Source organism: Geotrypetes seraphini, chromosome 5, assembly GCF_902459505.1.
Source record: "Geotrypetes seraphini chromosome 5, aGeoSer1.1, whole genome shotgun sequence".
NCBI lineage: Eukaryota > Metazoa > Chordata > Amphibia > Gymnophiona > Dermophiidae > Geotrypetes > Geotrypetes seraphini.
In genome coordinates, this window is record NC_047088.1 from 136,398,297 (window position 1) to 136,424,984 (window position 26,688).

The 26,688-nt window shown below is 45.5% G+C and overlaps 1 protein-coding gene across 8 annotated transcripts in view; it reads left to right on the forward strand.

The window, feature by feature from the left end:
• Positions 1 to 26,688, forward strand: part of PIKFYVE (phosphoinositide kinase, FYVE-type zinc finger containing) — a 936,520-nt gene that overhangs the window by 118,167 nt on the left and 791,665 nt on the right. For all 8 annotated transcript variants that reach the window (XM_033947121.1, XM_033947126.1, XM_033947127.1 and 5 more), the window contains exon 3: positions 6,430 to 6,609. In XM_033947121.1, coding sequence (XP_033803012.1) covers positions 6,430 to 6,609 — 180 coding nt within the window. The remainder of the gene's footprint in view (positions 1 to 6,429; positions 6,610 to 26,688) is intronic.

Here is a 26,688-nt window from a genome sequence, read left to right on the forward strand (position 1 = left end):
CCAAAGGCAGATAAGGGCATAATTGGGGGGGCCTTATAAAAGGGAGAACTTATAAAAGGGAGGCTTGCCCTGCACAGCTTGACAGGCAGAGCTGTGCACATCCTTTGGGGGGACGGCATGGTGACCAGAAACACCAGAAAAGAAAAGTTAATAATTGTATGCTACATGGACTAAGGAAGCATGTAAGAGATGCAGAGCCAGTGCGGGCCGTGCCTGACTGGGGGAATGAGAAGAAACGGTGGCAGGGAGCTGCCAGCAATCCCTAGGAGGGAAATATGGGTCAGTGAACAAACTAAAGACATTTTGGTTTTGGTGTTTGAATATGAGGTTTTTTTTTCTCTGCTGCTAAGAACAGTTTGGTTTCGGACCTGAAAGCACCGGGCAAATTGTTTGGACTGAGATGTTGGTGATTGCCCAGAGGACTTTGTGGAAAAACCATTGCCCCGTTTAATATATTTTTTTTTCTTTCTTTCTGAGAGCAGTAATAAACTTGGAGGATTTGTTTTACCCGAAATCCGGCATCTGGGTTTTCCTTTCTACCAGCCACATAAAAGGCGCTACAAGAATCTACCTGTGGTCCGAGCTGGGCTTCCCACCTACTCGGGGACTGGCCCGGCCCCAATATGTATTACTACCTCCCCTCTGGGAGGCGGTCTTACGTATGCGCTCGATGCGGAGAACTGGAGAGCCTGAAGAAACAAGTCAGACTCCTGGAGGGTAGAATACTGGAACTGGAGGCAGTTCAAGCAGTGGAGGAGGGAGACAGTGATACAGATAACATCAAGACAGAGGAAGCAGAAAACAAGAGAGAGGACACCATCGAGAAAGAAGTCCGAGAGCTGGAGAAGTTCATAGAGGGGACATACAGGGAGGCCATGGTAAATCACCAGCAACAGTGGAACTGCCGAAATACATCTACAGAGAGTGTGGACCACCCGACGGACAACCACCATGAAGAAATGGGTGACACAGCAGGAGAACGAAGGACACGGATCTGCGGCTGTAGAGATGGACATATACCAGGGACACGGATCTGCGGTTGGAGAATCAAGAGAAGATAGAGAGGACAGCAATCATTATTGGGGACACCATCATCAGGCAAGTCGACAGCCACATAGCGGGAGGAAGACTGAATCGGCTGGTGACCTGCCTACTGGGAGCCAAGGTAGAAGACATAGTGAGCCACATTGACAGGATCATCGACAGTGTGGAAGAAGAAGAAACGGCGGTGGTGATCCATGTGGGGACGAACAACGTGAGCAACAGAAACTACAACAGGGAAGTATTGATGGACCAGTTCCGGATGCTAGGAAGGAAGCTGAAGACCAGAATGCAGAGGGTAGCATTCTTGGAGATCCTGTCGGTACCCAGGGCTGATGAGAAGAGACAGTTGGAGCTGCAAGCAGTCAACGCGTGGATGCGGCACTGGTGTGAGAAAGAAGGATTCCACTTTGTGCGCAACTGGATGACGTTCTTGGGTAAGAGCAAGCTATACAGGAAGGATGGACTCCACCTTAGCAGAGGCTAATTGCAAGCAACATCAAGAGAGAAGTTGAGAAGTTTTTAAACTAGGAAGAAGGGGAAAGCCGACAGTTGACCGAGAGAAAATTGCGAGCAATGGAATCGAGGGTGAAATACTCACATAGATTAAAAACTGGCTGGAGCATAGGAAACAGAGAGTGGGGGTAAATGGACAATACTCGGACTGGAAGAGCGTCACCAGTAGGGTGCCACAGGGCTCGGTGCTTGGACTTGTGTTCTTCAACATCTTTATAAATGATCTGGACATTGGTACGACAAGTGAGGTGATTAAATTTGCGGAGTATATGAAGTTATTCAGAGTAGTGAAGATACAGGGGGATTGTGAAGATCTGCAACGGGACATAATTAGGCTCGAGGAATGGGCATCAACATGGCAAATGAGGTTCAACGTGGATAAGTGTAAAGTGATGCATGTAGGTAACAAAAATCTCATGCATGAATACGGGATTTCCGGGCGGTACTTGGAGAGACCTCCCAGAAAAGAGACTTGTGAGTTCTGATCGACAAGTAGATGAAGCTGTCCATGCAATGTGTGGTGGCAGCGGTGAAAAAGGTGAACAGAATGCTAGGAATGATAAAGAATGGAATCACAAACAGATTGAAGAAGGTTATCATGCCACTGTACTGGGCTATGGTGCACCCTCACCTGGACTACTGCATCCAGCACTGGTTGCCATACATGAAGAATGACACGGTACTACTCGAAAGAGTCCAGAGAAGAGCGACTAAGATAGTTAAGGAGCTGGAGGAGCTGCCGTAAAGCGAAAGATTAGAGAAACTGAGCTTCTCCTCCCTCGAACAGAGGAGATTGAGAGGGAAATAGACTTAATAGATAAGGACAGATTGTTCACCCTGTCCAAGGTAAGGAGAACGAACGAGAGGGCACTCTCTAAAATTGAAAGGGGATAGATTCCGTACAAACATAAGGAAGTTCTTCTTCACCCAGAGAGTGGTAGAAAACTGGAATGCTCTTCCGGAATCTGTGATAGGGGAGAACACCCTCCAGGGATTCAAGACAAAGTTAGACAAGTTCCTGCTGAACCAGAATATATGCAGGTAGGGCTAGTCTCAGTTAGGGCGCTAGTCTTTGACCAGAGGGCCGCTGCGTGAGCGGACTGCTGGGCACGATGGACCACTGATCTGACCCAGCAGCGGCAATTCTTATGTTCTTATGCTAGTAGCACTTCCCTCCCAACTGATGCACACACATACCATACATACACCTATACATACTGGAACAACCCCCCTTCTGCAGAATGCATACACTCCCCTTCCCCTCCCCTCTACCATCTGTTCTCCTATAACTGAAGCCCCCCTGTCTACCCCTCCCATCCAGAGGCATCTTTGCGCAGTGGCAACCAAAACACATAGAAAATAGAACTCCAAGTCACAAAAGCTGTACACAACTGGAATTCAGAACAAAGGTAAATCATTCAGTGCCCATTATGCTCAACGGCTTCCAAGATGAGCACATGGTTCACCCACATGTCCCAGCAAGAAAGTAAGAAATACTTTCCACCTGCCAGTGGCAACTCCCAAGCATAGAAAGGCCCCGCGTAGGACCAGCACAGGGGAAAACTTGTGATAGGCATAATCAGATCAGGGGATCCCAACCCAGTTAAAGTACAAAGAAGTTGGGCCTATTTGATTGCAGCCGCCATTCCAGAGTGGGTCAGCAAACAAGTGGTCCAGAATACAAGATGTATATCAATCCAGGCACCCCGCAGCGCTAGGGTAAACGAGCAATAAATTCTTTAATTTCCTCCGGTGACTGAAAATACAGATTGCAAATCTCATGCAGGACACACACTTTAGCTGGGTATTGCAGAGAAAATTTTTATCTTTTCCTGATATAGCTGCGTGCAGTAAGGGGCCATTGCTCACCTCTGTTCGGAGGTTTGAAACAAAAAGTCCTGAAACGTAAATATCCGGTTGCCATTGTAAAGGAGCTCCCTTAGTTTTGTGAAGTGAGAGCAGTTTATACTTGTCAACATAATTGAGGAATCGGACGATCACTGGTTGAGGTCAGCATTCCTCTGCTGGACGTGGTCCCACATGGTGGACCCGTTCAACCTGCAAAGTCTCCACTGAATCCACAAGTCCCAACTCAGCAGGCAGCAAGTTGGACACCACATCCCAAAGATCTTTTTCTAGCAACAATTCAGAGAAGCCGATCAGCCTCAAATTGTTTCTTCTGCTCCGGTTCTCGGTGTCCTCCGCCCGATCCTCAAGACACCTGCAGCGTTCCTCCACAGAATGCTGGGCCGCTTCCAGGCCTCCCACACGATCCTCCTCAGACGAGATGCAGTCCTCCATTTGCTGAATGCAGGTGGCCTGGTGTTCCAAGGAGTTTTTTATGATGTCCACTGAGGACTGCAATTTAGTCAGGCGATTATCTAGAATGGCAGTTAAATGCTGCTTAAGATCCTGGAGAACGTCCTCCGATAAAGTGAGCACCAGGTTGCCAACAGGAGAAGCTGGTAAGCTGAGGAGTCGCCATCTTGGGAGAAGCAACGTGAGACAGCTTTGGGGATTTCTGGAGCTCGCGCCGGCATACCGCAAACCCCAAGCATTCAGAATGTCTAAATCGACCACTCTCCCGATCATCAACATCGATGGTAATTTGGGTGCCATTGCGCAAAGTAAATCCAAATATATTAGTCGCCAATAAACAGTTGGATCGGGAGGGATTGGATAGTACGTCTGGTAGCTTGAGTGCATCACGTGACCCCCTGGGAAGAATTTGTATATACGTTTCAGCTTTATATGGGAGCTGTTTCTGAGCTCCTTTGAAGCCTGTGTTGGTAGTTAACATTACTGTTAAGTTAAATCTTGAGCAGAACAATTGGCTCTTAGTGCTTGGGTACTAACTATAGATGGAGCTAGAGAACCCAGTGAAGTATGGCAGAGGCAGAGTGAAAAATCCAGAGTGGATTCCTTCAGCAGCACACGGCTATAGGGAAATAACCCATCTGTCTAGAATGTCTCGCTCATCTACTGAAAAAGAGCTTACCAGAGTAAGTACATAATCTATTTTTATAGAGTAATTTTTTTGTCCCCTACCCCTTATGTTCTTAGAAGGTTCCTCTTTCCATTTGGGCCTTCTAGTGGGTTATGACACTATTAGCTTTCATTTGCAAATGCTGTGGTATATTTCTCTTGTTTAATGTCCCCTCTCTCACCTAAAGTCACCTAAGTGACAGTTCTTGGTTATAATATTACAACAAACACTTTCACTGAAATGAAAAGATGTCACAAAAAAGAAGTCACAAAAAAGAAGAAAGCAGCACTGCTATAGTTCCAAAGGGGAGTTACAACTGACTGGAGGAAAAAGCCTCAGATAGGAGCCCTTCCACCACCACAATGGTGGTCCAAGGTGGTCGGGCGTAACACCTCACTGGCAAAAAACCTCCAGACCGACTCCCCGTAGTAAAGAACTTAAAGCAGGGCGGCGGTGCAAAAGATAGAGGATGACAATCCACTTATCTAAATTAGTAGATCGGTACACCGACGATGGCCAGCGTTTCACTCATCTGCTGCCTCAGGGTGTAAAGAAATCCGATCAAAACTTAAGATAGGACGCAAACTGCATCTCAGGATCAAAAGTCCTTGGTTATAAGCCAGGTTCAAAAACTTAGATTGTGAGCCCAGTAGGGATAGAGAAAATACCTGTATAGAATATATAAACAGTTCTGGATGTACCACAGAAAGGCAGTTTTTTTAAGTCTATGACCCTTTACACTGCAGAACCTAATTAACATGGATTTTAAGTCTGGCCGCTAGGTATTACCAGAGAACAGTGGTTCTCAACTAAGTTCTCGAGACACACCTAACCAGTCCGGTTTTCCAGATACCCAAAATGAATATGCATGAGAGAGATTTGCATAGAGTGAAGATGGGCATGCAGATTTATCTCATGCATACTCATTGTGGGTATTCTGAAAATCTGATTGGCTAGGATGAGAATGCCTATTAGAATGATGGTTGAAATGTTTTCCTTCTCAGAATCTATGAACACGCTCTGCTGCATCGTTGGTAGTCCAGGGGGCTCAAGCTCAACCTGGGATCCAAACCTAGATCTGTTAGTATGTACAGGATACTTTTGAATCCGAACACCCCAGTACTCAAACAACTTGTTATCTGAACAAAAATTTTGAGCAAATTTTGCTCCGGAATCCAAACGCTACTTTGGAATCTGAACGCCCTGCACGTTGTTTGTATGTTTGTGCTTACGTTTCCCCAGCACTCAGGCTACCCATACATCATAATAGAAGACCCAAAAAGGAGCAGGAGATGAGCAGCTGTTACATTACTCAAATTAGTAGGTTCTAGAAGTACATAAGTCTTGATTTATCAAGTAAAACAATTGAGTTGGAACAGACAATGATTCACACAGTTTTTCCACTTACAATAATGCCAAAATGGGGCAGTTTTTGGTTTTAAACATTTTTCCTTATTCGATTGAGGACTTTTACCACTACTTCATAGATAACAAAGACAATTGCAACATCTAAGCACACTCTGCCCTATTAAAATCTGAGTTTGTGGGGCCCAGGAACGGATTAATTCAGTTTCTATTATTTTGAATGGGAAAAATTGTCTTGGAACTCGAACGGGGTTCTGGAATGCATTCCAAGGTATCACTGTAATTGCCAGAGTGATTGCAGTCAGTTTGCATTTTCCTGGTTTGTTTCTTAGATGTTTTCAGATCCCATTCTTGGAGGATTATTTTCAACCCCCAGCAGTAAAGGTCTCATTGTAGTGGCTACATGAAAACTAAGGAAAAAAAATATGAAGAGAGTGCTTCACCTCCATTAGAAGCTATTGTCTTATTTTCTTTTCCTTCATGCTGCAATGTCTTATGTTTATCTTCCTGAAATGTTTCAGATGAAGGCAGACCTGCAGCAGCCTCTGTTGATAGAACAGAGTCAGGACAGGGTGATCTAGCAGCTCTGAGAGTGAATTGGCCCAGTCCGCACAACCCAGCCAGGTCACAGTCTGCCAGATCTCCTGTTCCATACAAGAAGCAGCTTGCAGGAGAGCTTCAACAACACTCCATAATCTCAGGTAAACAAAGCCACATAAGAATAGTGAGAGATGGCGAGTTTGGGTTACTGGTATAGTTTTATTTTTTAAAGGAAATATATTTAAAAACTGTTTCTGTATCGCTTGATAGACTAGTATACACTTCTCCCTCCGAATCTGCGGTTTCAGCATCCACGGATTAGGTTATTCGCAATTTTTTAATTTTAAAATTAAAGCTGTATTCCGGACCTTCCCGCCTCCCTCCCGCTTTTGCCTGGAATCCCTTAAACCTTACCTGATGGTCTAGCGGGTGTTTGGGGCAGGAGCGATCTTCCTACGCTCCTGCCCCTTGCAGATTCACTCATAGGAAATGGCTGCTGTGAGCTCCTGTTGTAGTCTTGAGAGACTACAGGAGCTCATGGCAGCCATTTCCTCTGAGTGATCTGCATGGGGCAGGAGCGTAGGAATTTTGTTTCTGCCCCCAAAAACCTGCTAGACCACCAGGTAAGGCTTAAGGGATTCTGTGGAAAAGCGGGACGGAGGCGGGGAAGATCCGGAATACAGCTTTAATTCTGGGGGAAAGTGTGGGGGTGGGTCAGAACCTGCCCGAATATTATTCACGGTTTTTTAATATTTGCAGGCCAGTTCTGCCCCTAACCCCCTCGAATATTGAGGGAGAAGTGTAGTTCCTTTACGGATGGGTAATATGCCTCACTGCTACCAGCAGGTGGAGACTGAGTTCAAACTTGTATATCAGTATAGGATCCCCTCTTGCTACTCCAGTTTTCCTCAGTCTCCGGTAGCAGGTGGTAAGGCTTTTCAGCTCCCCTCTTAGCACTGTTGGAACTTTGTTTGTGGACTCCTGGTTCCCCTTTTTGTGCCGAATAGAGCTTGGGCGGGTTTTGTTTGGGGATCCGTCTGACCTCGGGGTGTTAAATCCAGGGGGTCTCGTGCTGGGTCCCTCCCCCCACTTTCCTCTACTTCCCTATATTTTTGTAAAGGGCCCCTGGTTGGTCAGCCCTCCAGCTTTGAGAGCTGTAGAGTCTGTTCTGACTAAGTAAAAAGAAATAACAAAAAATCCTGAGGTGTGCTGGTCTAAAGGGCTCATTTCCCTTTACAACTGCCTTTTTTCTATGTTTTTCTCAACTAACCGGCACTTTCTTTACAGCTAGGGTGGTTTTCAGCATAATGAGCTCTTTTAAAGGGAAAAAGTGCTCCTTGTGCTCCAGGCGCGAGATACTCGTGGCCGGCCTGTGCAAGCGTTGTACAGGCCGGAGCGGTGGGGAAGCCTCTTCGGCAGCGGATGCTGGCGGCCAGGGCACCCCACCGCATTGTGGTTCGGCTTTGGATCATGGGGAAGCCCAGGCTTCCCCCGACGCCAACGCAGGGGGTTCCCCAGCCGCCAACGGTCAGGGAGAAAAGGATTCCCTTACCACCGGTTCGGTTGGGGATTCCTTTTTCGCATTGGTCGGTTCCTTGGCCTCAGTGTCAGGAAAGTCCCAGGCTTTTCAGACGCGACAGGTTGTAGGAGCTCCAATTTTGGCGGTTTCAGGTCCAATTTCGACAGGAACCTCCTCATTCATTTCAGTTACCTCAGGTGACCTTCCCCCTGTTCTGGAAATACAGGGGCAAGGTATGTCAAGGTCCTCTGCTGGGGCAGGAAGACCCTTGGGGCCACCAGAGGTCTTTCCCCCTGAATTTATGTTAGCACTTTGTAAAGCTTATGTTCTGGTGGCAGGGGTTCTGTGTCCACTCTGGGGGTCTTGGGGGTGGCTTTACCCTCGACGTCTTCCCTGGTGTGGCCCCACAAAGTGGCGGTTTGCCCCCCTCTATTCTTCTCTCATCCAAACGCCTGAGGGTCTCTTGGGATGATAATTTTTTCCCAGAGGAGCACGAGGTGATTGATGAGGACCCTGGACCCTTGGGGAGAATTCCAGGATCCTCTTGGGGGGCCGGATTCCGCCGGCAAGGGGTTCGAGCACCCCCCAGCCGGCGAAGATGCATCTGTGGTGCGCATTTTCAGCAGGAAGAACTCCATGAGTTAATCCTTCAGGTCTCCTCGGTTTTGCACGTTGAGGAACCTGTGTCGGAGCCCCCGCGTACGGTGGACCCCTTGCTTAAGGGGATTCACTCTGCTTCCCGCTCTTTTCCTATGTATCAGGATATTCGGGACATCATGCTCGCCCAGTGGCAAGTGCCAGAAGCCCCTTTTCGCTTTGCGCGCTCCATGGCCCACCTGTATCCCATTACAGAAGGGAATGTGGATACTCTGAAGTCTCCTGTAGTGGATGCGGTGGTCTTGGCCATCTCTAAGCGGCATACCGTGCCTGTTGAGGGTGGTGCAGCCTTGAAGGACCTGGAGGAGCGTAAGTTGGAGTTCCTCAATAAATAGAGTTTTGATGTGACAGCTCTGTTGGTCCAGGTAGCTATGTGTGATGGGCTGGTGGCTCGGGCGTGTTTTCGTTGGGCCCAGCATGTAATTGATGATAAATCTGAGAATTGGGAATTGCTAAGGCAAGAAGTTGCCAAAATTGAATTGGGTGCTTCTTATCTTTCAGATGCCATGTATGACCTCTTGCAAGCTTCTACCAAGTGTCTGGCCTTAGGAGTGGCAGCACGCCGTACCTTGTGGCTTCGCGCTTGGTTGGCAGATTTGGTGTCCAAAGCTAAGTTGACAAAGTTTCCTTTTAAAGGATCTTTCTTGTTTGTTGAGGACCTGGACAAGTTGGTTCAGACTCTCACTATTTCTAAAGTACCTCGTTTGTCTGAGGATAGGCCTAGGCCACTGGCTCGAGGCGGCGCTGCTCATGGGTGTGATTTCCACAGTTTCTGCTCCGGTCGAGGGGCTGCTTCTTTTCAGTCTCCTGGGCTCTCAAGAGGCAGGTTCTTCCAGTGCATGCAGTCCTTTCGTGGGACCTGCCAGGGTGCAGGTAACGCACCTGCTGGGTCCCCTGCTTCCCGTCCTGCACAATGACTCCTTGCTGGCGCCCGTCTTGGTTCCGGTTGAGAGACTTTTATCCTCAGTGGGCAGACATCACGTCCGATCAGTGGGTTTTGGAAATGATCAGGGATGGCTGTGCACTGGAGTTCGCCCGGTCCTTGCCAGACCATTTTTTCGGTTCTCCCTCGCAGGTGGCAGTGGAAGCAGCAGGCCTTTCGCTAGACCCTTCAAAGATTGTTGGATCTTCACGTGGTGGTTCCAGTTCCCCTGCTGGAGTAGGGCACAGGTTGGTACTCTGTTTACTTCGTGGTGCCAAAGAAAGAAGGGACTTTTCGACCCATCCTGGATTTGAAGGGGTTCAACAGGGCTCTTCATGTGCCTTCCTTCCACATGGAAACTCTGCGGTCTGTGATTCTGTCTGTTCAGCCAGGGGAGTTTCTGACCTCTCTAGATTAGAGGTCTGCATGGGAACAGGGATCGTGCGGGAATTCCCCCTAACCCACGGGACTCCACGGGGACCCCTCTCTAGCCCACGGTACTCCCACTGGGATGGAAGGGAAGCAGGGTTCGTCCATATAATATAATGGACACGTCAGCCTTAGTAAAAGAGGGGGTTTATAAGTTAATTACCTGAACAGAAAACAAAAAAAGGGTTCCACCAAAGAGATTCCATAAGGAAAACAGCAGCACAAACACAAAAGAAACTGTGGCATTGATGATCCTGTCAGAAGTAATTGCTGCTTTTTATGGGGTCGGGCGGGGATGGATGTAATTCCTTGCAGGGATGGGTGGGGACGGAGAGGTTCCTGATGAGGACGGGTGGGGACGGAGAGGATCCTGGCGGGGACAGGCGGGGATGGGTGGGATTTCTGCCTCTGCAACTCTCTACTCTAGATCTGACAGAGGTCTACTTACACATTCCTATTCGGGCCTCCCATCATCGCTTCCTGCGCTTTGCGATCTTGGGGCAACATTAGCAGTTCTGTGCACTTCCCTTTGGTATGGCCACAGCTCTGCAGACGTTCACCAAGGTGATGGTGGTCGTCACGGCGGTGTTACGCAAAGAGGGTATTCTTCATCCTTATCTGGACGGCTGATTGATTCAAGCCAAGTTGTTCCAGGAGAACTGCTAATGTTCCAGCATGGCTTCTGCAAGGGCAGGTCATGCCTCACAAACTTGTTATACTTCTTTGAGGGGGTAAACAGCCAGGTGGATAAAGGATAGACATCATTTACCTTGACTTCCAAAAAGCCTTTCGACAAGGTACCACACGAAAGACTGCTAAAGAAGTTATGGAACCACGGGGTGCAAGGGGAGGTCCATCGATGGATCAAAAACTGGCTGGCGGATAGGAAACAGAGGGTTGGAGTAAAGGGCCATTACTCAGACTGGTAATGGGTCACGAGCGGAGTTGCACAGGGGTCGGTGCTGGGACCGCTCCTGTTCAACATATTTATTAACGACTTGGAGGCAGGAACAAAATGTGAGGTTATCAAATTTGCGGACGACACCAAACTATACAGCAGGGTTGAAAACACGGAGGACTGCAAAGATGCTCTTATGTGCAGAGGACCCAGGAGATCAGGAAATCAGATAATCTCTTTGTCCTTCTAGCGGGTCCTCGTAAGGGGGATGGCGCTTCTACGGCTAGTATTGCGCGCTGGATTCAAGGAGACTATTGCTTCCGCTTATTTTATGAAAAAGAAGCCTGTTCCAGACTTTCTCAAGGCTCATTCTACTAGGGGTCAGGCTGAGTCTTCTCTAGTGCCTCCAGTGGATATTTGCAGGGCTGCAGTTTGGTCTTCTCTGCATTCCTTTGTCAGACACTGCTGTGTGGATGTTCATGTGTGTCGGGACATGGTATTCGGTGAACGTGTTTCTGGTGTCGGCCCTTCGGGGGTCCCACCCTTGATGGGTACTGCTTTGGTATATCCCATCCGTAAAGGAACTATACTGGTCTATCAAGCGATACAAAAGAAGAAATTAGGCTCTTACCTGCTAATTTTCTTTCTGTTAGCTTGTAGACCGGTATAGTTCCCCACCCTAGCTGTCTTTGAGTGGTGTTTGTGGGTTTTTGCTCACGTGCAGATTTTGAATTTTTCTGCGGGTTCTAGTATTTTTCTAGGGCTGGGGAGAATTAAGAGCAGTGGCGATGGCTCAAATAGCTTAGCTGTTGAGCTGTGGGGATGTTTTACTTCCAGGATCAAGTTCTATACATGTTCCAACAGGTGTTTAAAGATGTTTGTTGTTTTCTTACACTCCTGTTTTGGAGTGTCATTTACTGTTTTTCAATTAAGAAATTTCCTAGGTTTTGCTTGGCTATTTGGCAAACTAGAGTAGCAAGAGGGAATCCTATACTGATATACAAGTTTGATCTCAGTCTCCACCTGCTGGTAGCAGTGAGGCATATTACCCATCCATAAAGGAACTATACCGATCTACAAGCTAACATAAAGAAAATTAGCAGGTAAGAACCTAATTTCTACTTAGTCTTGCATAAGTACAAATAGGAAGTAATTGAATACATGTTCTTCTGTTTTATATGTAGAAATAGGCTTTTATAGAATTGCATGGCTTTATATGTGCCTAAAAAAGTAGGAAGCAACAAAACAAAAAGAAGAGTTCCAACCTAAACTGCAGTAGAAAAACAACCAAGAGCAAACAAGACAAAACTGCAGATCTGTACAAGACGTAGGCAAAATTTATTTGTGACAAAAAATATATATATGCAAACCCTTTACCAATCAGGGGACCCGACACGGACCGTGTTTCGGACAAACCTTCGTCAGGGGTCCTAATAGGTACAAATATGACATAAAGTTTATTATTATTAAAAAAATTCCAATTAAACACATAATAAATTAAAATAATAACTAAAAGACCATCATAACAAAAGGATGGTGTATCAACCAAACTTATACCAAAGTTTGTGAGGAGTACGACAAAGGTACGCATGTGCACAAAGAAAAAAATATATATAATATAAAAAAAATATATATATAATATAAAAAAAACAAACGTGGAATAAAACACATGCAAAAATGGGATAAGTGACATTAAATAAACTATAGAAATATACGAAAAATATGTGAAAAAATATATGTAAAGACAAAGATAGACACACAGAGAGAACGTGACCCATAGAAAAAGAACAATAAAGAGAAAGAAATGAAAAAGAGAAAGAGAACGTAAATACTATAGCCATAAATAAAAAGTAATAAGATACATACCATGGTAAAAATAGGGGGAAAAAACAAAAAGTCACAAAAAAACTGTATAGTGGCAGCTATAGAATAAAAATAAAAAAGCAAAATAGTCATGAGGGTATAAAATAATGTACATAAACAACAACCATGTATTATAAATTATAAAAAATCTTAAGAGAACTGTATATATATCATGAGGTAAGAATAAGAGACCAAAATCATATTATAAGATAATTAAAACAATTGAAACTTATTTAAAAGAAACCTTACATACAGAGGTTAATACACAAATAAATAATAATTAATAAAAATTAGATGATGTTTGGTGAATATATCAATACATCACACAGCTATAAATCTAAATAGGAGGAAATGAAAAGAATAATAATAGTAAACATGTTATAAAACTTATTTAAGGAACAGACAAAATAAAAGTAATTATGAGAGGATATATTAACACAGCACAAAGCCATAAATACAAATAAAAGCAACCACATTTAGGTAAAGAATGCAGGAAATAAAATACACAGAACTATATAGATCTTATTGGGAACTCTCATACAGGTAGAAAAAATATGCAGGGAAAGTTAAAAACCATTAAACCAAATAAATATGTTAAAATATGCATAAAAAATAATTATAATAATGAAAACAGGAGGCTCTAATGTGAGGAGGAACAATAGAAAATGTAAACAAAAAATATATGTCTTAACTTTTAAAAAAACTGAGTAATGATGGTGCCAAAAGGAATATATAAAGATACCAATACTGTGATCGGAAAGACTAGAGGGAGAAAGTGAGCTAATTTAGGTTAAGAATGACTTGCAGTGCTCCACAGGCTGATGGAACTAAAGCCTAAACAGGATAAATATTGTGATGTCCCGACAGACCCTATTTCATATTAACGCGGCCGCGGTCCACAGCACAGACCGGCACGCCTACCGCCACACACCGCTCCAATTGTCAGTAGGACTACCGGAGTAGTGCGGGACGCCCGGCGCCCATGCCTGCGCCACGAGCACACCGCCGCGTCTCTGCAAAAGGGGAAAGGAGGTGCGCACAAAAATACTGCTAAAATAAGTAAATCGCAAAAGTATGTAAAAAACTCCTATAAAGGAGCAAGTGAGAACCATATAAAAGTAAAAGGGGGCTGAATGATAGGCCATCAGAGAGTCAAAAGTATAAAAATGAAACTTACCAAAGTATGTGCGACGTCAAGATCCGTCACTGTAATAAGCCGTCAAGGAAAATAAGCAGTGCTATAGAGAAACTTAAATATAAGTACATAAGTACATAAGTACATAAGTAGTTGCCTCCACCGGGGCAGACCAGAGGTCCATCCCGCCCAGCGGTCCGCTCACGCGGCGGCCCATCAGGCATATTGCCTGATCAGCGGTCCCTGACTAATTTTATACCTACCTCTACACTTATCTCTAAACCTTCCATTGCTCTTATCTGTACCCCTCAAATGGTGTCGGATCCCCTGATTGGTAAAGGGTTTGCATATATATTTTTATCCCAGGACAAGCAGGCAGCATATTCTTGACTGATGGGTGACGGCACCGACGGAGCCCCGGTACGGACAATTTTAGAGTGATTACACTCTAAGAACTTGGAAAGTTCTGGTAGGCCGCACCGCGCACGCGCGAGTGCCTTCCCGCCCGACAGAGGCGCGCGGTCCCCAGTTTCTTAGTTTCTGCGGAGCTAAGAAGACGCGTTTCCTCAACGGCTGTTGAAGAAAATTTTTTTCGATCTTCCCGCTCGCGTAAACCTTTGCTTAAATAAAGGTTTCTTTATTTCTTTATTTCTTTTCTTTAAAAAAAAAAAAAAAAAAGACTAACTTAATTGTTTTTCTTTTCATTTTTCGTTTCGCCCCGGCGGGGCCTGTTGCCACAATCGAAGCCTCGGCCTTCGATTTGGCAGAGGCTGTCTTCACTTTCATGCCCCCTCAGCCCGGGTTTAAAAAGTGCCAGCGGTGCGCTCGGCCAATCTCACTGACAGACCCGCATAACTGGTGTCTGCAGTGTCTTGGTCCCGACCATCAAGCGTCCACTTGCACCCACTGTGCAACTTTGAAAAAAGAACACTTAAAAACCGCCAAATCCAGCAGCGGTTACTCTTCGGTGCCGAGATGTCCGATTCCACCGTACCGGCACCGACATTGATTCCATCTCAATCGGCACCGACTTCATCGACACCGCGCGATACCGCGCCGGCGTCGCATCCAGCAGGTAAGCCGGCTAAGAAGCCTTCCCCGCTGGAGCGTCCTCCGGTCTCCACTGCAGTGAGTCCAATCCTGCCGACCTCGAGGCGCCCACGGAAGCGCTCCGCTCCGATTGAAGTTAGCCCCTCGACATCGGGTTCTTCGTCGGAGTGTCGAGCAGCACCCAAGGTACCGCAGAAGAAAAAAGCGGTACCGGTGCCTTCGCTGGACGAGCGTATTGCCGCCGTTCTGCAGGTACAGCTGAGAGAGCAACTCCAACAGCTACTGCCTGCTCTTTTGCCCCAGAACCTTCCAGTTCCGGTACGGTCGGAGCCACCGGTACCGATAGTGGAACGCCCTCTTTTATCGGCATCCACTTTGTCGGTACCGGTTCTTACCACCTCATCGACTTCGATGCCGATTTTAGCTCCAGAGCCTAAATCTCACCACCAGGCGGTACAAACCTCGGTACCACCACAACAGGTTGCATCGCCTGGTACCGTATCCATGAGGTCGGGCAAGTCCACCCATAAAACCCGACACCTGGATCCCTCCACACCAGAGTCTCGACACTATGACTCTCAGGTTAAGGATCCTGATTTATGGGGTGATTCTGAAGAGCCCTTTCTATCCGAAGGTGAATGCTCTTCTGATGAGGAGGAACGCCTTGTTACCAATCCCTCGTCTCACCCAGATTCCACATCTTTTCCATCTTTCTTAAAAGAAATGTGTGAATCTTTGTCTATTCCCTTGGAGGCTGAGTCAAAGAAATCTAAGGCATTTCTTGATGCATTGGACTCTGACCAGCCTCCAAGGGAATTTCTTAAACTTCCTCTCCATGATATATTGAGAGAAACGTTTTATAAAAACCTAGAGACTCCCCTGACTGTCCCAGGAGCCCCTCGTAAACTTGACTCCTTATACAGGGTGATTCCTATTCCTGGGTTTGATAAACCCCAACTCCCGCATGAATCTCTTTTAGTGGAATCCACTTTAAAGAAATCAGCGGGAGCTAATGTGTATGCCTCAGTCCCTCCTGGCAGAGAGGGCAAATCAATGGACAAATTTGGCAAGCGGTTATATCAAAACGCCATGCTAGCCAACAGATCAGGAAACTATGCTTTTCATTTCTCTTTTTATTTGAAGCATTTGATCCAAACAATATCTACTTTTGAGAAATATCTTCCTGATCGCAAAAAATCTAATTTTCAGGCCTGTACTTCCTCTCTTCTCCAGTTGAGAAAGTTTCTAGTAAGATCAATTTATGATACCTTCGAATTGACTTCTAGAGCCACGGCTATGTCAGTGGCTATGCGCAGGTTGGCATGGCTCAGAGTCTCAGAACTAGAGGTAAACCACCAAGACCGTCTAGCTAATGCACCTTGCTTAGGGGATGAGCTGTTTGGTGATTCCATGGATTCCACCACACAAAAACTATCGGCACATGAGACACGTTGGGATACTCTCCTAAAGAATAAAAAGAAGACTCCACCTACTAGGCCTTTCCGACAACAATCGGCCTACCTACGCCGTTATGCTGCTCGCCCCTTACCTCAGGCTACTCAACAACCTAGACGTCAGCGACAACAACAGCAACGTCAACCTCCGAGGCAGGCGCAACAGCAACAAAAACCTCCTCCACCTCAAAAGTCTACCCAGCCCTTTTGACGTGTTTCTCCAGAGCATAGCCAATATTCCACTATCTGCCCATCTTCCTCAACCGATAGGAGGGCGCCTGACCTATTATCTCAGCCGTTGGGAGATCATTACATCCGATCAATGGGTCCTCAACATCATTCGCCACGGCTACTCTCTCAACTTCCAGACTTATCCCGATCAAAGTCTGCCAAAAGAGTCTGCTTTGAATACTCCTCAATCCTCTCTCCTGATTCAAGAGGTTCAATCCCTCCTTCTTCTAAACGCCATAGAAGAAGTTCCTCCAAATCAGAAAGGACAGGGATTTTACTCCCGTTACTTTCTAGTTCCAAAGAAAACAGGAGATCTCAGGCCCATTTTAGATCTTCGAGATCTCAACAAATGCTTGGTCAAGGAGAAATTCAAGATGCTTTCCTTAGCAACTCTTTATCCTCTTCTCAATCAGGGCGAATGGCTATGCTCCCTCGACCTCAAGGAGGCATACACTCATATTCCCATCCATCTAGCCTCCAGACAGTATCTCCGCTTCATGATCAACCACTGTCATTACCAATACAAAGTTCTCCCCTTCGGACTTGCTTCATCTCCAAGAGTGTTCACCAAATGTCTGATTGTGGTGGCTGCTTTCCTTCGTTCACATCATCTTCAAGTTTTCCCTTACCTGGACGATTGGTTGATAAAGGCCAATTCTCCTCAAACAGTGCTACTGACCACCAATCAAACCATCTTGTTCTTACAGATTCTGGGGTTCGAGATCAATTTTCCCAAATCTCATCTCATCCCCACTCAGAGACTTCAATTCATTGGAGCGGTGCTGGACACGATCCTCATGAGAGCATTCCTGCCGTCCAACCGTCTCCACACTCTTCAAGTTTTGTGTCAACAGGTTCTTCCTCAAAGTTCCATCTCTGCCAAACAAATGATGATACTATTGGGACACATGGCTTCAACAGTTCATGTCACCCCTCTGGCACGTCTTCACCTGCGCACACCTCAATGGACCCTTGCTACCCAGTGGTCCCAAGCGACGGATCCTTGCTCACGTCACATATCTGTGACATCATCTCTTCGTCAGTCTCTACAATGGTGGTTGGTATCCTCAAATCTATCCAGAGGTCTTCTGTTCCATCTACCTCCTCATCAACTAGTCATCACAACCGATACCTCCCCTTATGCTTGGGGAGCTCATTTGAACGAGTTCCAAACTCAAGGCCTTTGGACAGCCCAGGAAAAGAAGCATCACATCAATTTCCTGGAACTCAGAGCGATGTTTTATGCCCTTAAGGCTTTCCAACATCTTCTCTTCCCTCAAGTTCTTCTGCTGTGCACAGACAATCAAGTTGCGATGTACTACATCAACAAGCAGGGTGGAACGGGCTCTCACCTCTTGTGCCAAGAAGCCCAGAAAATCTGGACTTGGGCCATAAATCATCATCTATTCCTGAAAGCGATTTACATTCAGGAAGAAAAGAATTCCTTAGCGGACAAGCTCAGCAGAATTCTCCAGCCTCACGAGTGGTCACTCGATCCTTTAATTCTACAGTCCATCTTCGCTCAGTGGGGCACTCCTCAAATAGACCTTTTTGCAGCTCCTCACAATCACCAGCTGCCCCTATTCTGCTCAAGACTATACTCGCCTCACCGTCTGGCAGCGGATGCGTTTCTCCTCGACTGGTCAAATCTATTCCTGTATGCTTTCCCTCCTCTGCCTCTCATGTTGAGGACCTTGTTCAAACTCAAGAGGGAACGAGCCACCATGATTCTGATTGCTCCGAGGTGGCCCAGGCAGCATTGGTTCTCCCTTCTACTTCAACTCAGTTCCAGGGAGCCTTTTCTTCTGCCACTGTTTCCTTCTCTGCTTTCACAGCATCAGGAGACCCTTCTACATCCCAACCTCCAGTCTCTACACCTGACAGCTTGGTATCTCTCGGGCTGACTTCGAGTGATACGCTTTTGTCTCAGCCTGTTCGTTCAATTCTGGATGCCTCCAGGAAACCGGCCACTCTGCAATGTTACCATCAGAAGTGGACACGTTTTTCTTCCTGGTGTCTTCTTCATCATCATGATCCCACTTCCCTTGCAGTGGAGACCTTGTTGGATTATCTTCTTTCTTTGTCCGACTCTGGCCTCAAATCCACTTCAATCAGAGTCCACCTCAGTGCTATTGCGGCTTTTCATGAGCCAGTCCATGGAAAACTCCTCTCAGCTCATCCCTTGGTGTCCAGGTTCATGCGGGGTCTTTTTAATGTGAAACTATGTAAGATATGTGAAACTATGTAAGAATGTGAAATTATGTAAGATAAATTATGTAAACTTAATGCAAGTTATGCAAGCACGGTAAGGATAATGTAAAGTAACACAAAGTAACTCCACGTAAAGTTATATAAAGTTATGTACGAAAAGTTAAGTAAAGTTAGGTTTGCAAAGTTCATGCGGGGTCTTTTTAATGTGAAACTATGTAAGATATGTGAAACTATGTAAGAATGTGAAATTATGTAAGATAAATTATGTAAACTTAATGCAAGTTATGCAAGCACGGTAAGGATAATGTAAAGTAACACAAAGTAACTCCACGTAAAGTTATATAAAGTTATGTACGAAAAGTTAAGTAAAGTTAGGTTTGCAAAGTTTGTAAAGTTATACAAATAATTGTATTGTCATCGCCTGGAAATGTCCAGCCATCTTCTAATGTAATCCGCTTAGAACCGCAAGGCACAAGCGGAATAGAAATCACTAATGTAATGTAATGTAATGTAAACCACCTCTTAAAGCCCCTCCTGTTATCTGGGATCTCAATGTGGTTCTTTCCGCTTTAATGAAGCCTCCATTTGAACCCTTGGCTACCGCTTCTTTCAAGTTCCTTACTTGGAAGGTACTTTTCCTTATTGCTCTTACCTCTGCCAGGAGGGTCAGTGAGCTACATGCACTAGTTGCGGATCCACCTTTTACAATCTTCCATCATGACAAGGTGGTTCTGCGTACACATCCAAAGTTTCTCCCTAAGGTTGTCTCTGAATTCCATCTCAACCAATCCATTGTTCTGCCTGTCTTCTTTCCGAAACCTCACTCGCATTCTGGAGAACAGGCTCTGCATACTTTGGACTGTAAGAGGGCTCTGGCTTACTATTTAAACCGTACTAAGCCCCACAGATCATTCCCTCAACTCTTTCTGTCCTTTGATCCGAATAAATTGGGACGTCCTGTTTCTAAACGTACGTTGTCTAATTGGCTGGCAGCGTGCATTTCATTCTGTTATGCTCAGACCGGACTGACACTGGAAGGTTCTGTCACGGCCCATAGAGTCCGAGCTATGGCAGCATCTGTAGCTTTCCTCCGTTCCACTCCTATTGAGGAAATCTGCAAGGCTGCTACTTGGTCCTCAGTTCATACTTTTACATCTCATTATTCTCTGGATGCTTTTTCCAGACGGGATGGACACTTCGGCCAATCTGTTTTGCAAAATTTGTTTTCCTAATGGCCAACCTTCCCTCCATCCCTCTTTTTGTTAGCTTGGAGGTCACCCATCAGTCAAGAATATGCTGCCTGCTTGTCCTGGGATAAAGCACAGTTACTTACCGTAACAGGTGTTATCCAGGGACAGCAGGCAGATATTCTTGCGTCCCTCCCACCTCCCCGGGTTGGCTTCTTAGCTGGCTTATCCTAACTGGGGACCGCGCGCCTCTGTCGGGCGGGAAGGCACTCGCGCGTGCGCGGTGCGGCCTACCAGAACTTTCCAAGTTCTTAGAGTGCAATCACTCTAAAATTGTCCGTACCGGGGCTCCGTCGGTGCCGTCACCCATCAGTCAAGAATATCTGCCTGCTGTCCCTGGATAACACCTGTTACGGTAAGTAACTGTGCTTTTTGTCACAAATAAATTTTGCCTACGTCTTGTACAGATCTGCAGTTTTGTCTTGTTTGCCTAAAAAAGTAGGTACATGGAAATAATTGCCTTTACATAGACATTCTGGAAGCATAGGTTGGGCAGATCAGAGGAAGAGCTATGATGTGCATGATTTTTTGTAAAATACATTGGCATGTATGTACTTAAGAGTTCAAAGGTGCCTTTTTGTGCTTTCAGTAACTTATTATAACACCATTATAATATATACCCTTTGGAGGTAAGTCTGTAGGTGGGTGCTCCCTTTTTAGGTGTCTTGATGTTGCTCAGTGACAGCATATTTTCTATCGGTGTCTGGTACCATTCACAGAATCCTGGCATAATCCAATATCTTGGTTTCTAAAATCTAGGAACCTGCAGTTAGGCCAGCCTTAGAACTTGTTTAACTAGAATATCTCCCGGTAGAGGTGGTAGAGACAAAGACTGTGTCTGAGTTGAAGAAGATGTAGGACAGGCATGTGGAATCTCTTAGAGAGAGGAGATATTGAATGGGTCATTTGGCCTTTATCTGCAATCATGTTTCTCTTTATAGAATAGTGCTAAATTGTTTTGCTGCCACTAAAGTGCATAAATGGACATAAATGGACATTTAACCAAAGCTTGCAACTGGTACTTAAATGTGGGTGCCCAGAGATAGAATTATTTCCTTAAGTAATTCTCTACAGGTCACTTACAGTTAGGCACTGGATGATTTGTCCTAAGCATGAATTCTATAATCAATAATTATGTGTTAATTGCCATTACAGAATACTAGTGTTTGCTCTAAATAGATATATGAATAGGTTTCATACCCCCCAGTCCTTTCTTCCATCTCTGGAGGAGGCCAAGGAAATAATTACCAGATACAAAATGTAGTTTAAACATTCAAAGCCTTGGGCGTTCTTGGCGTCCTACTAACTGGTAGGGTGCAAACCAAGAAACTCCTCGAATTACAAGTAACAGGTTATTTTATTTGGTTTATGACATCATTGCTTAATTATTAAATGTATATAGTTGATACATCTTCCAATTAAATTCCAATTGCTTCATTAGGGTCCAGTAATAAATTGCATACTCCAGCAGTGTTCTTTTGGTTAGTTTCATGTCACATGGTTTCTTGTTAATCATAGTTCATTAGTAATTTTTCCTCTTAACAATAGTTATCACATGCTAGGGTCCAGAAGAAGGCTACTAAAATGGTGCATGGTCTTTATCATAAGGTGTATGGGGACAGATTTAAAGATCTCAATCTGCATACTTTGGAGGAAAGGCAGGAGAGGGGAGATATGATAGAGACATTTAAATACCTACGTGATGTAAATGTGCATGAGTCGAGTTTTTCATTTGAAAGGAAGCTCTGGAATGAAAAGGCATAGGATGAAGTTAAGAGGTGATAGGCTCAGGAGTAATCTAAGGAAATACGTCTTTACAGAAAGGGTGGTAAATGCATGGAACAGTCTCCTGGTAGAGGTGGTGGAGACAGACTGTGTCTGAATTCAAGAAAGCTTGGGATAGGCATGTGGGATCTGTTAGAAAGGAAGAGATAATGGTTACTGTGAATTGGCAGACTGGATGGGCCATTTGGTCTTTATCTGCCATCATGTTTCTATGTTTGTAACAATGTGTTCATTTAGGACACGCTGACCTTGTTCAAATGCTCTAGGTCAGGCATGTCCAACTTTGAACAGGTTGTGATCTACTTTTTCTGTCCAAAAGTGCCAGTGATCTACAACCATGAAAATTATGTTTCAAATTAAATTTTAATCCAATAAAGCTGGAGGATTTCCTTCCACCCCCATTTTTAATGAACCTTCTGTCATTTACTTGGATGTGATCAGCTGTTAAGCAAAAACAAAACAGAGAGACGAAGATCCAGTAAGAACTGCGAGGGGAAATGGAAAGTACATTTTTTTCTTAAAGTTTTATTGAGTAATAACTTTCTTTAACTTTTATTGAGTAATTTGTGTTAAATTTAGGTCAAGTATTGATTCAAGCTGATCTTGCACAATCTTTACTATTTCGCTCTTGCTCATTAGTGAGACGTCTGAGCCTACATTTCATCCACCAGCTTTTTGAAGTTGAGTGAATATTGCGTGAGGGCCGTCTCAGGGAATCTTGAAGATGTTCATCTGTCAAGTTGGAACATGGTGTACTCTTTGTTATTTTCAGATGGTAAAACGCAGATTCACACAAATAAGTTGAACCGAAACATGAGTGTACAGCTTCATTGCAATTTTTCAAGTTGGGAAATTTGTCTCTAGACACTAGCTTCCAAAATAATTCTTGCTCAGCACGAGTCTTGAGAAAAATGTCATTTTTAAGGGTTAATATTTCATTTTCAAGAGATAGCTTGTTCAATGGATAATTTTTACTGATAGCAGCTGCAGTTTCTTTAATGTCCACATCTACTTTGAATGGGTATGACAAGTACTCCACAACTGTTTCAATTTTTTGGGAAGTCACAGAATCTATTTTCAAATTCTTGGATAACAGAACAGATTTCTGTCACATACTTCTCGTTCTGAAAAACAAAATTTGGATATTATCCCAGATGGTCCTTCGTATTAGGAAAATAATCAAAAGTGTTGTTTGCAAGGTCAGTCATCATTAGCTCAAATTTGCTCTTGTAGATGAAATTGTACTCATCATCTCACCAACGCATTTGTTTTTACCTTGTAGTTCAAGGTTCATATCACTTAGTTTGCCTGTAAAGTCAGAGAGAAATGCCAGATCGCATAACCACTCCTCATCTTCCAACTCTGATTATCTCCCCTCTCCTTCAAAAAAACTTCTTATTTCATTCAGCAAATCACAGCCCATCCTCAACCAAAAGGCCATATACAGATACGTGGAGGGGCATAATATTAAAAAAAAAAAAAGTCTAAGTCCCCTTTTGGCTAAGGCCCTAAACGCTGATAGTAGCAGCAGGGAAAATGTTCTTTCTCAAAAAAAACATCCAAAATGAGGTTTTTTTTTGAGAATGGCCTGCCTCTACATTCAGCAGTTTAAGCGGCCAGACCACCACTATATCTAAACTTACAACACATAATCAACTAAAAAAAAGCCTAAGTCCCAAACGCCCAAAAGAAGAGCTTTTAGGCGAAGGAGGGGCCAGTCCTTTGTCTAAAAGCTGGATTCTGTAACTAGTGTCTGTCAAAAACAATACCAGTTACAGAATTTCCTCCCCCACACCCCGCAACGATCGTGGCAGGAGAGATGGCTCATCTCCCTTGCCACGATCGCCTCCCCCTCCGAACTGCCGCGACAGGAGAGATGCCCAATCTCTCCTGCTGTGGTTCATGGCAGTTCGGGGTGAAGGGTAATTGCCATCGTTGCAGGAGAGATGCCCAATCTCTCCTGCTGTGATCCACCCCCCCCCCCAAGAACCGATATGGGCAGAAGGGATCCCAGGCCCTCCTGCCCACGATGCATCCCCCCCCCCACAACCGCCCCTGAACCCCCGATCACTCTCTCAACCCCGATCACTCCCCCTTACCCCACGACCCCCTGACCAGACCCCCTGACACTCCCCCTTACTCACAATCAGTTGGCTGGCAGTGTTCCTTCACTCTTCCACGGTACTGGCGGCTGACCGGAAACCCTTCCCTTTGACGTGTTTTGCATAAGACGGATGGCGCCCCTTTGATGCAAAGGGAAGGCTTCCAAGTCAGTCGCCGGTAGTGTGGAGGAGCAAAGGAATGCTGCTGGTGGCCTGAAAAGAAAGGCCAGTAAGATGCCTCATGGGGTGGGTGGGAAGGGAGGGAAGAGATTCTGCATGGGTCGGGCAGGGTTGGCAACCTGAGACTCTTATCTTGGGGCCCACCAGACCTACCAAAGTATCTGGGTGGTCCAGCGGGAGCCTTCGTGGCAGGAGCGTGGCCCTTTCAGTCCTACCTCCTTGCAGCTGCCTTCTAAAATGTCTGCTGTGACCTGTTGTAGTAAACATAGAAACATAGAAACATAGAAAGATGACGGCAGATAAGGGCCATAGCCCATCAAGTCTGCCCACACTATTTACCCACCCTCTTAAATCTACTGACCCCCTAAAGAATAATTGTAATTATACTGTCACTCTGCTGACCCGCTCATTCAGTCCTAGTGACCCTGTCCCTTGGCATGACCTCGTAGGGATCCCACATAGGTATCCCATTTGTTCTTGAAGTCTGAGATGCTGCGTGCCTCGACCACCTGCACTGGAAGCTCGTTCCAATGCTCAATCACTCTCTCCGTGAAGAAGTATTTCCTGGTGTCTCCACGAAACTTCCCTCCCCTGAGCTTGAGCGGATGTCCTCTTGTGGTCGAGGGTCCCCTGAGAAGAAAGATCTCATCTTCCACCTCTACCCGTCCCGTGATGTACTTAAATGTCTCAATCATGTCTCCCCTCTCCCTACGCTCCTCGAGAGTGTAGAGCTGCAATTTGCTCAGTCTTTCTTCGTACGGGAGACCCTTTAGCCCCGAGACCATCCTGGTGGCCATCCGCTGAACCGATTCGACTCTGAGCACATCCTTACGGTAATGTGGCCTCCAGAATTGAACACAGTATTCCAGATGTGGTCTCACCATGGCTCTGTACAGTGGCATCATGACTTCAGGTTTCCTGTTGACGAAGCTTCTCTTGATACAGCCTATCATTTGCCGTGCTTTAGATGAAGCCTTCTCCACTTGAGTGGCTGCTTTCATGTCAGCACTGATGATTACTCCTAAGTCTCGTTCTGCCGTAGTCCTTGCTAAAGTTTCTCCATTCAGGGTGTAAGTTCTGCAAGGATTTCCGTTGCCGAGATGCATGACCTTACATTTCTTGGCGTTGAAGCCCAGCTGCCAGATCAAGGACCAACTTTCTAAAGTACGCAGGTCTTGCTCCATAGCATCCTGAAGATTATAGCCGTTTACTACATTGCATAGTTTGGCGTCATCAGCGAATAAGGTTACCTTGCCTTGGAGCCCTTGAGTCAGATCCCTAATGAATATGTTGAAGAGGAGTGGGCCCAGGACCGAACCCTGTGGTACTCCGCTGGTCACCTCTGACATTTTAGAAAGGGTACCGTTGACCACCACCCTCTGAAGTCTGCCACTAAGCCAATCTTTAACCCATGCAGTTAGAGTCTCTCCTAATCCCATAGAATTCATCTTGTTCAGCAGCCTGCGGTGTGGGACGCTGTCAAACGCTTTGCTGAAGTCCAGGTACACGACGTCCAAGGACTCTCCTGAGTCTAGTCTTCTTGTTACCCAGTCAAAGAAGCTTATTAGATTGGACTGGCATGACCTACCCTTGGTGAATCCATGTTGGCTGGGATCCCGGAGATTTCCCTCGTTCAGGATCGTATCTAATTTATACTTAATTAGTGTTTCCATGAGTTTGCACACTATTGAGGTGAGGCTTACCGGTCTATAGTTTGCAGCCTCGGCCTTGCAACCCTTTTTATGTAGAGGAACGACATTGGCTGTTTTCCAGTCCAACGGAACTTTCCCCGTACTTAGTGAGAGATTGAAGAGCACCGCCAACGGTTCTGCCAGGACATCTCTCAATTCTCTGAGCACTCTTGGGTGTAAATTGTCCGGTCCCATGGCCTTGTTTACCTTTAGCCTTGCCAGTTCATTGTAGACGTCCCCAGGAGTGAACTCAACGTTCTGAAACGGGTCATCCACGTCTTGTATTATCTTCAACTGTGGTCCGTGTCCCGGTGCTTCGCAGGTGAAGACTGAGCAGAAATATTCATTTAGTAGTTCTGCTTTTTCTGAATCCGCCACCGCGTAGTTTCCGTCCGGTTGTCTAAGGCGTACTATACCGTCTGTGTTCCTTTTCCTATCGCTGATATACCTAAAGAAGGCTTTGTCCCCTTTTTTAATGTTTTTTGCCAGAGTTTCCTCCACTCGACTTTTGGCCTCCCTAACTGCTGTTTTGACCGCTGCCGATCTGGTTTTATATTCTACTTTAGTTTCTCTTCTCTGGGTGCGTTTGTAGGAAAGAAACGCTTTTTTCTTCTCCTTAATGAGGAGTGAGATCTCTTCAGTGAACCATTGGGGTTTGTTGTTTCTTTGCCGTTTATCTACTGATTTTATGTAGCGATTAGTTGCTTCGTGTATGGATGATTTCAGGTACGACCACATAGTTTCCACATTGCCGGTCTCTGCTTGGTCCTGTAGCGTCTGATGAACGTGATCTCCCATACGTGCGAAGTCGGCGCCCCGAAAGTTGAGCACCTTTGTTTTTGTGATTGATTTAGGGGATCCTTTCC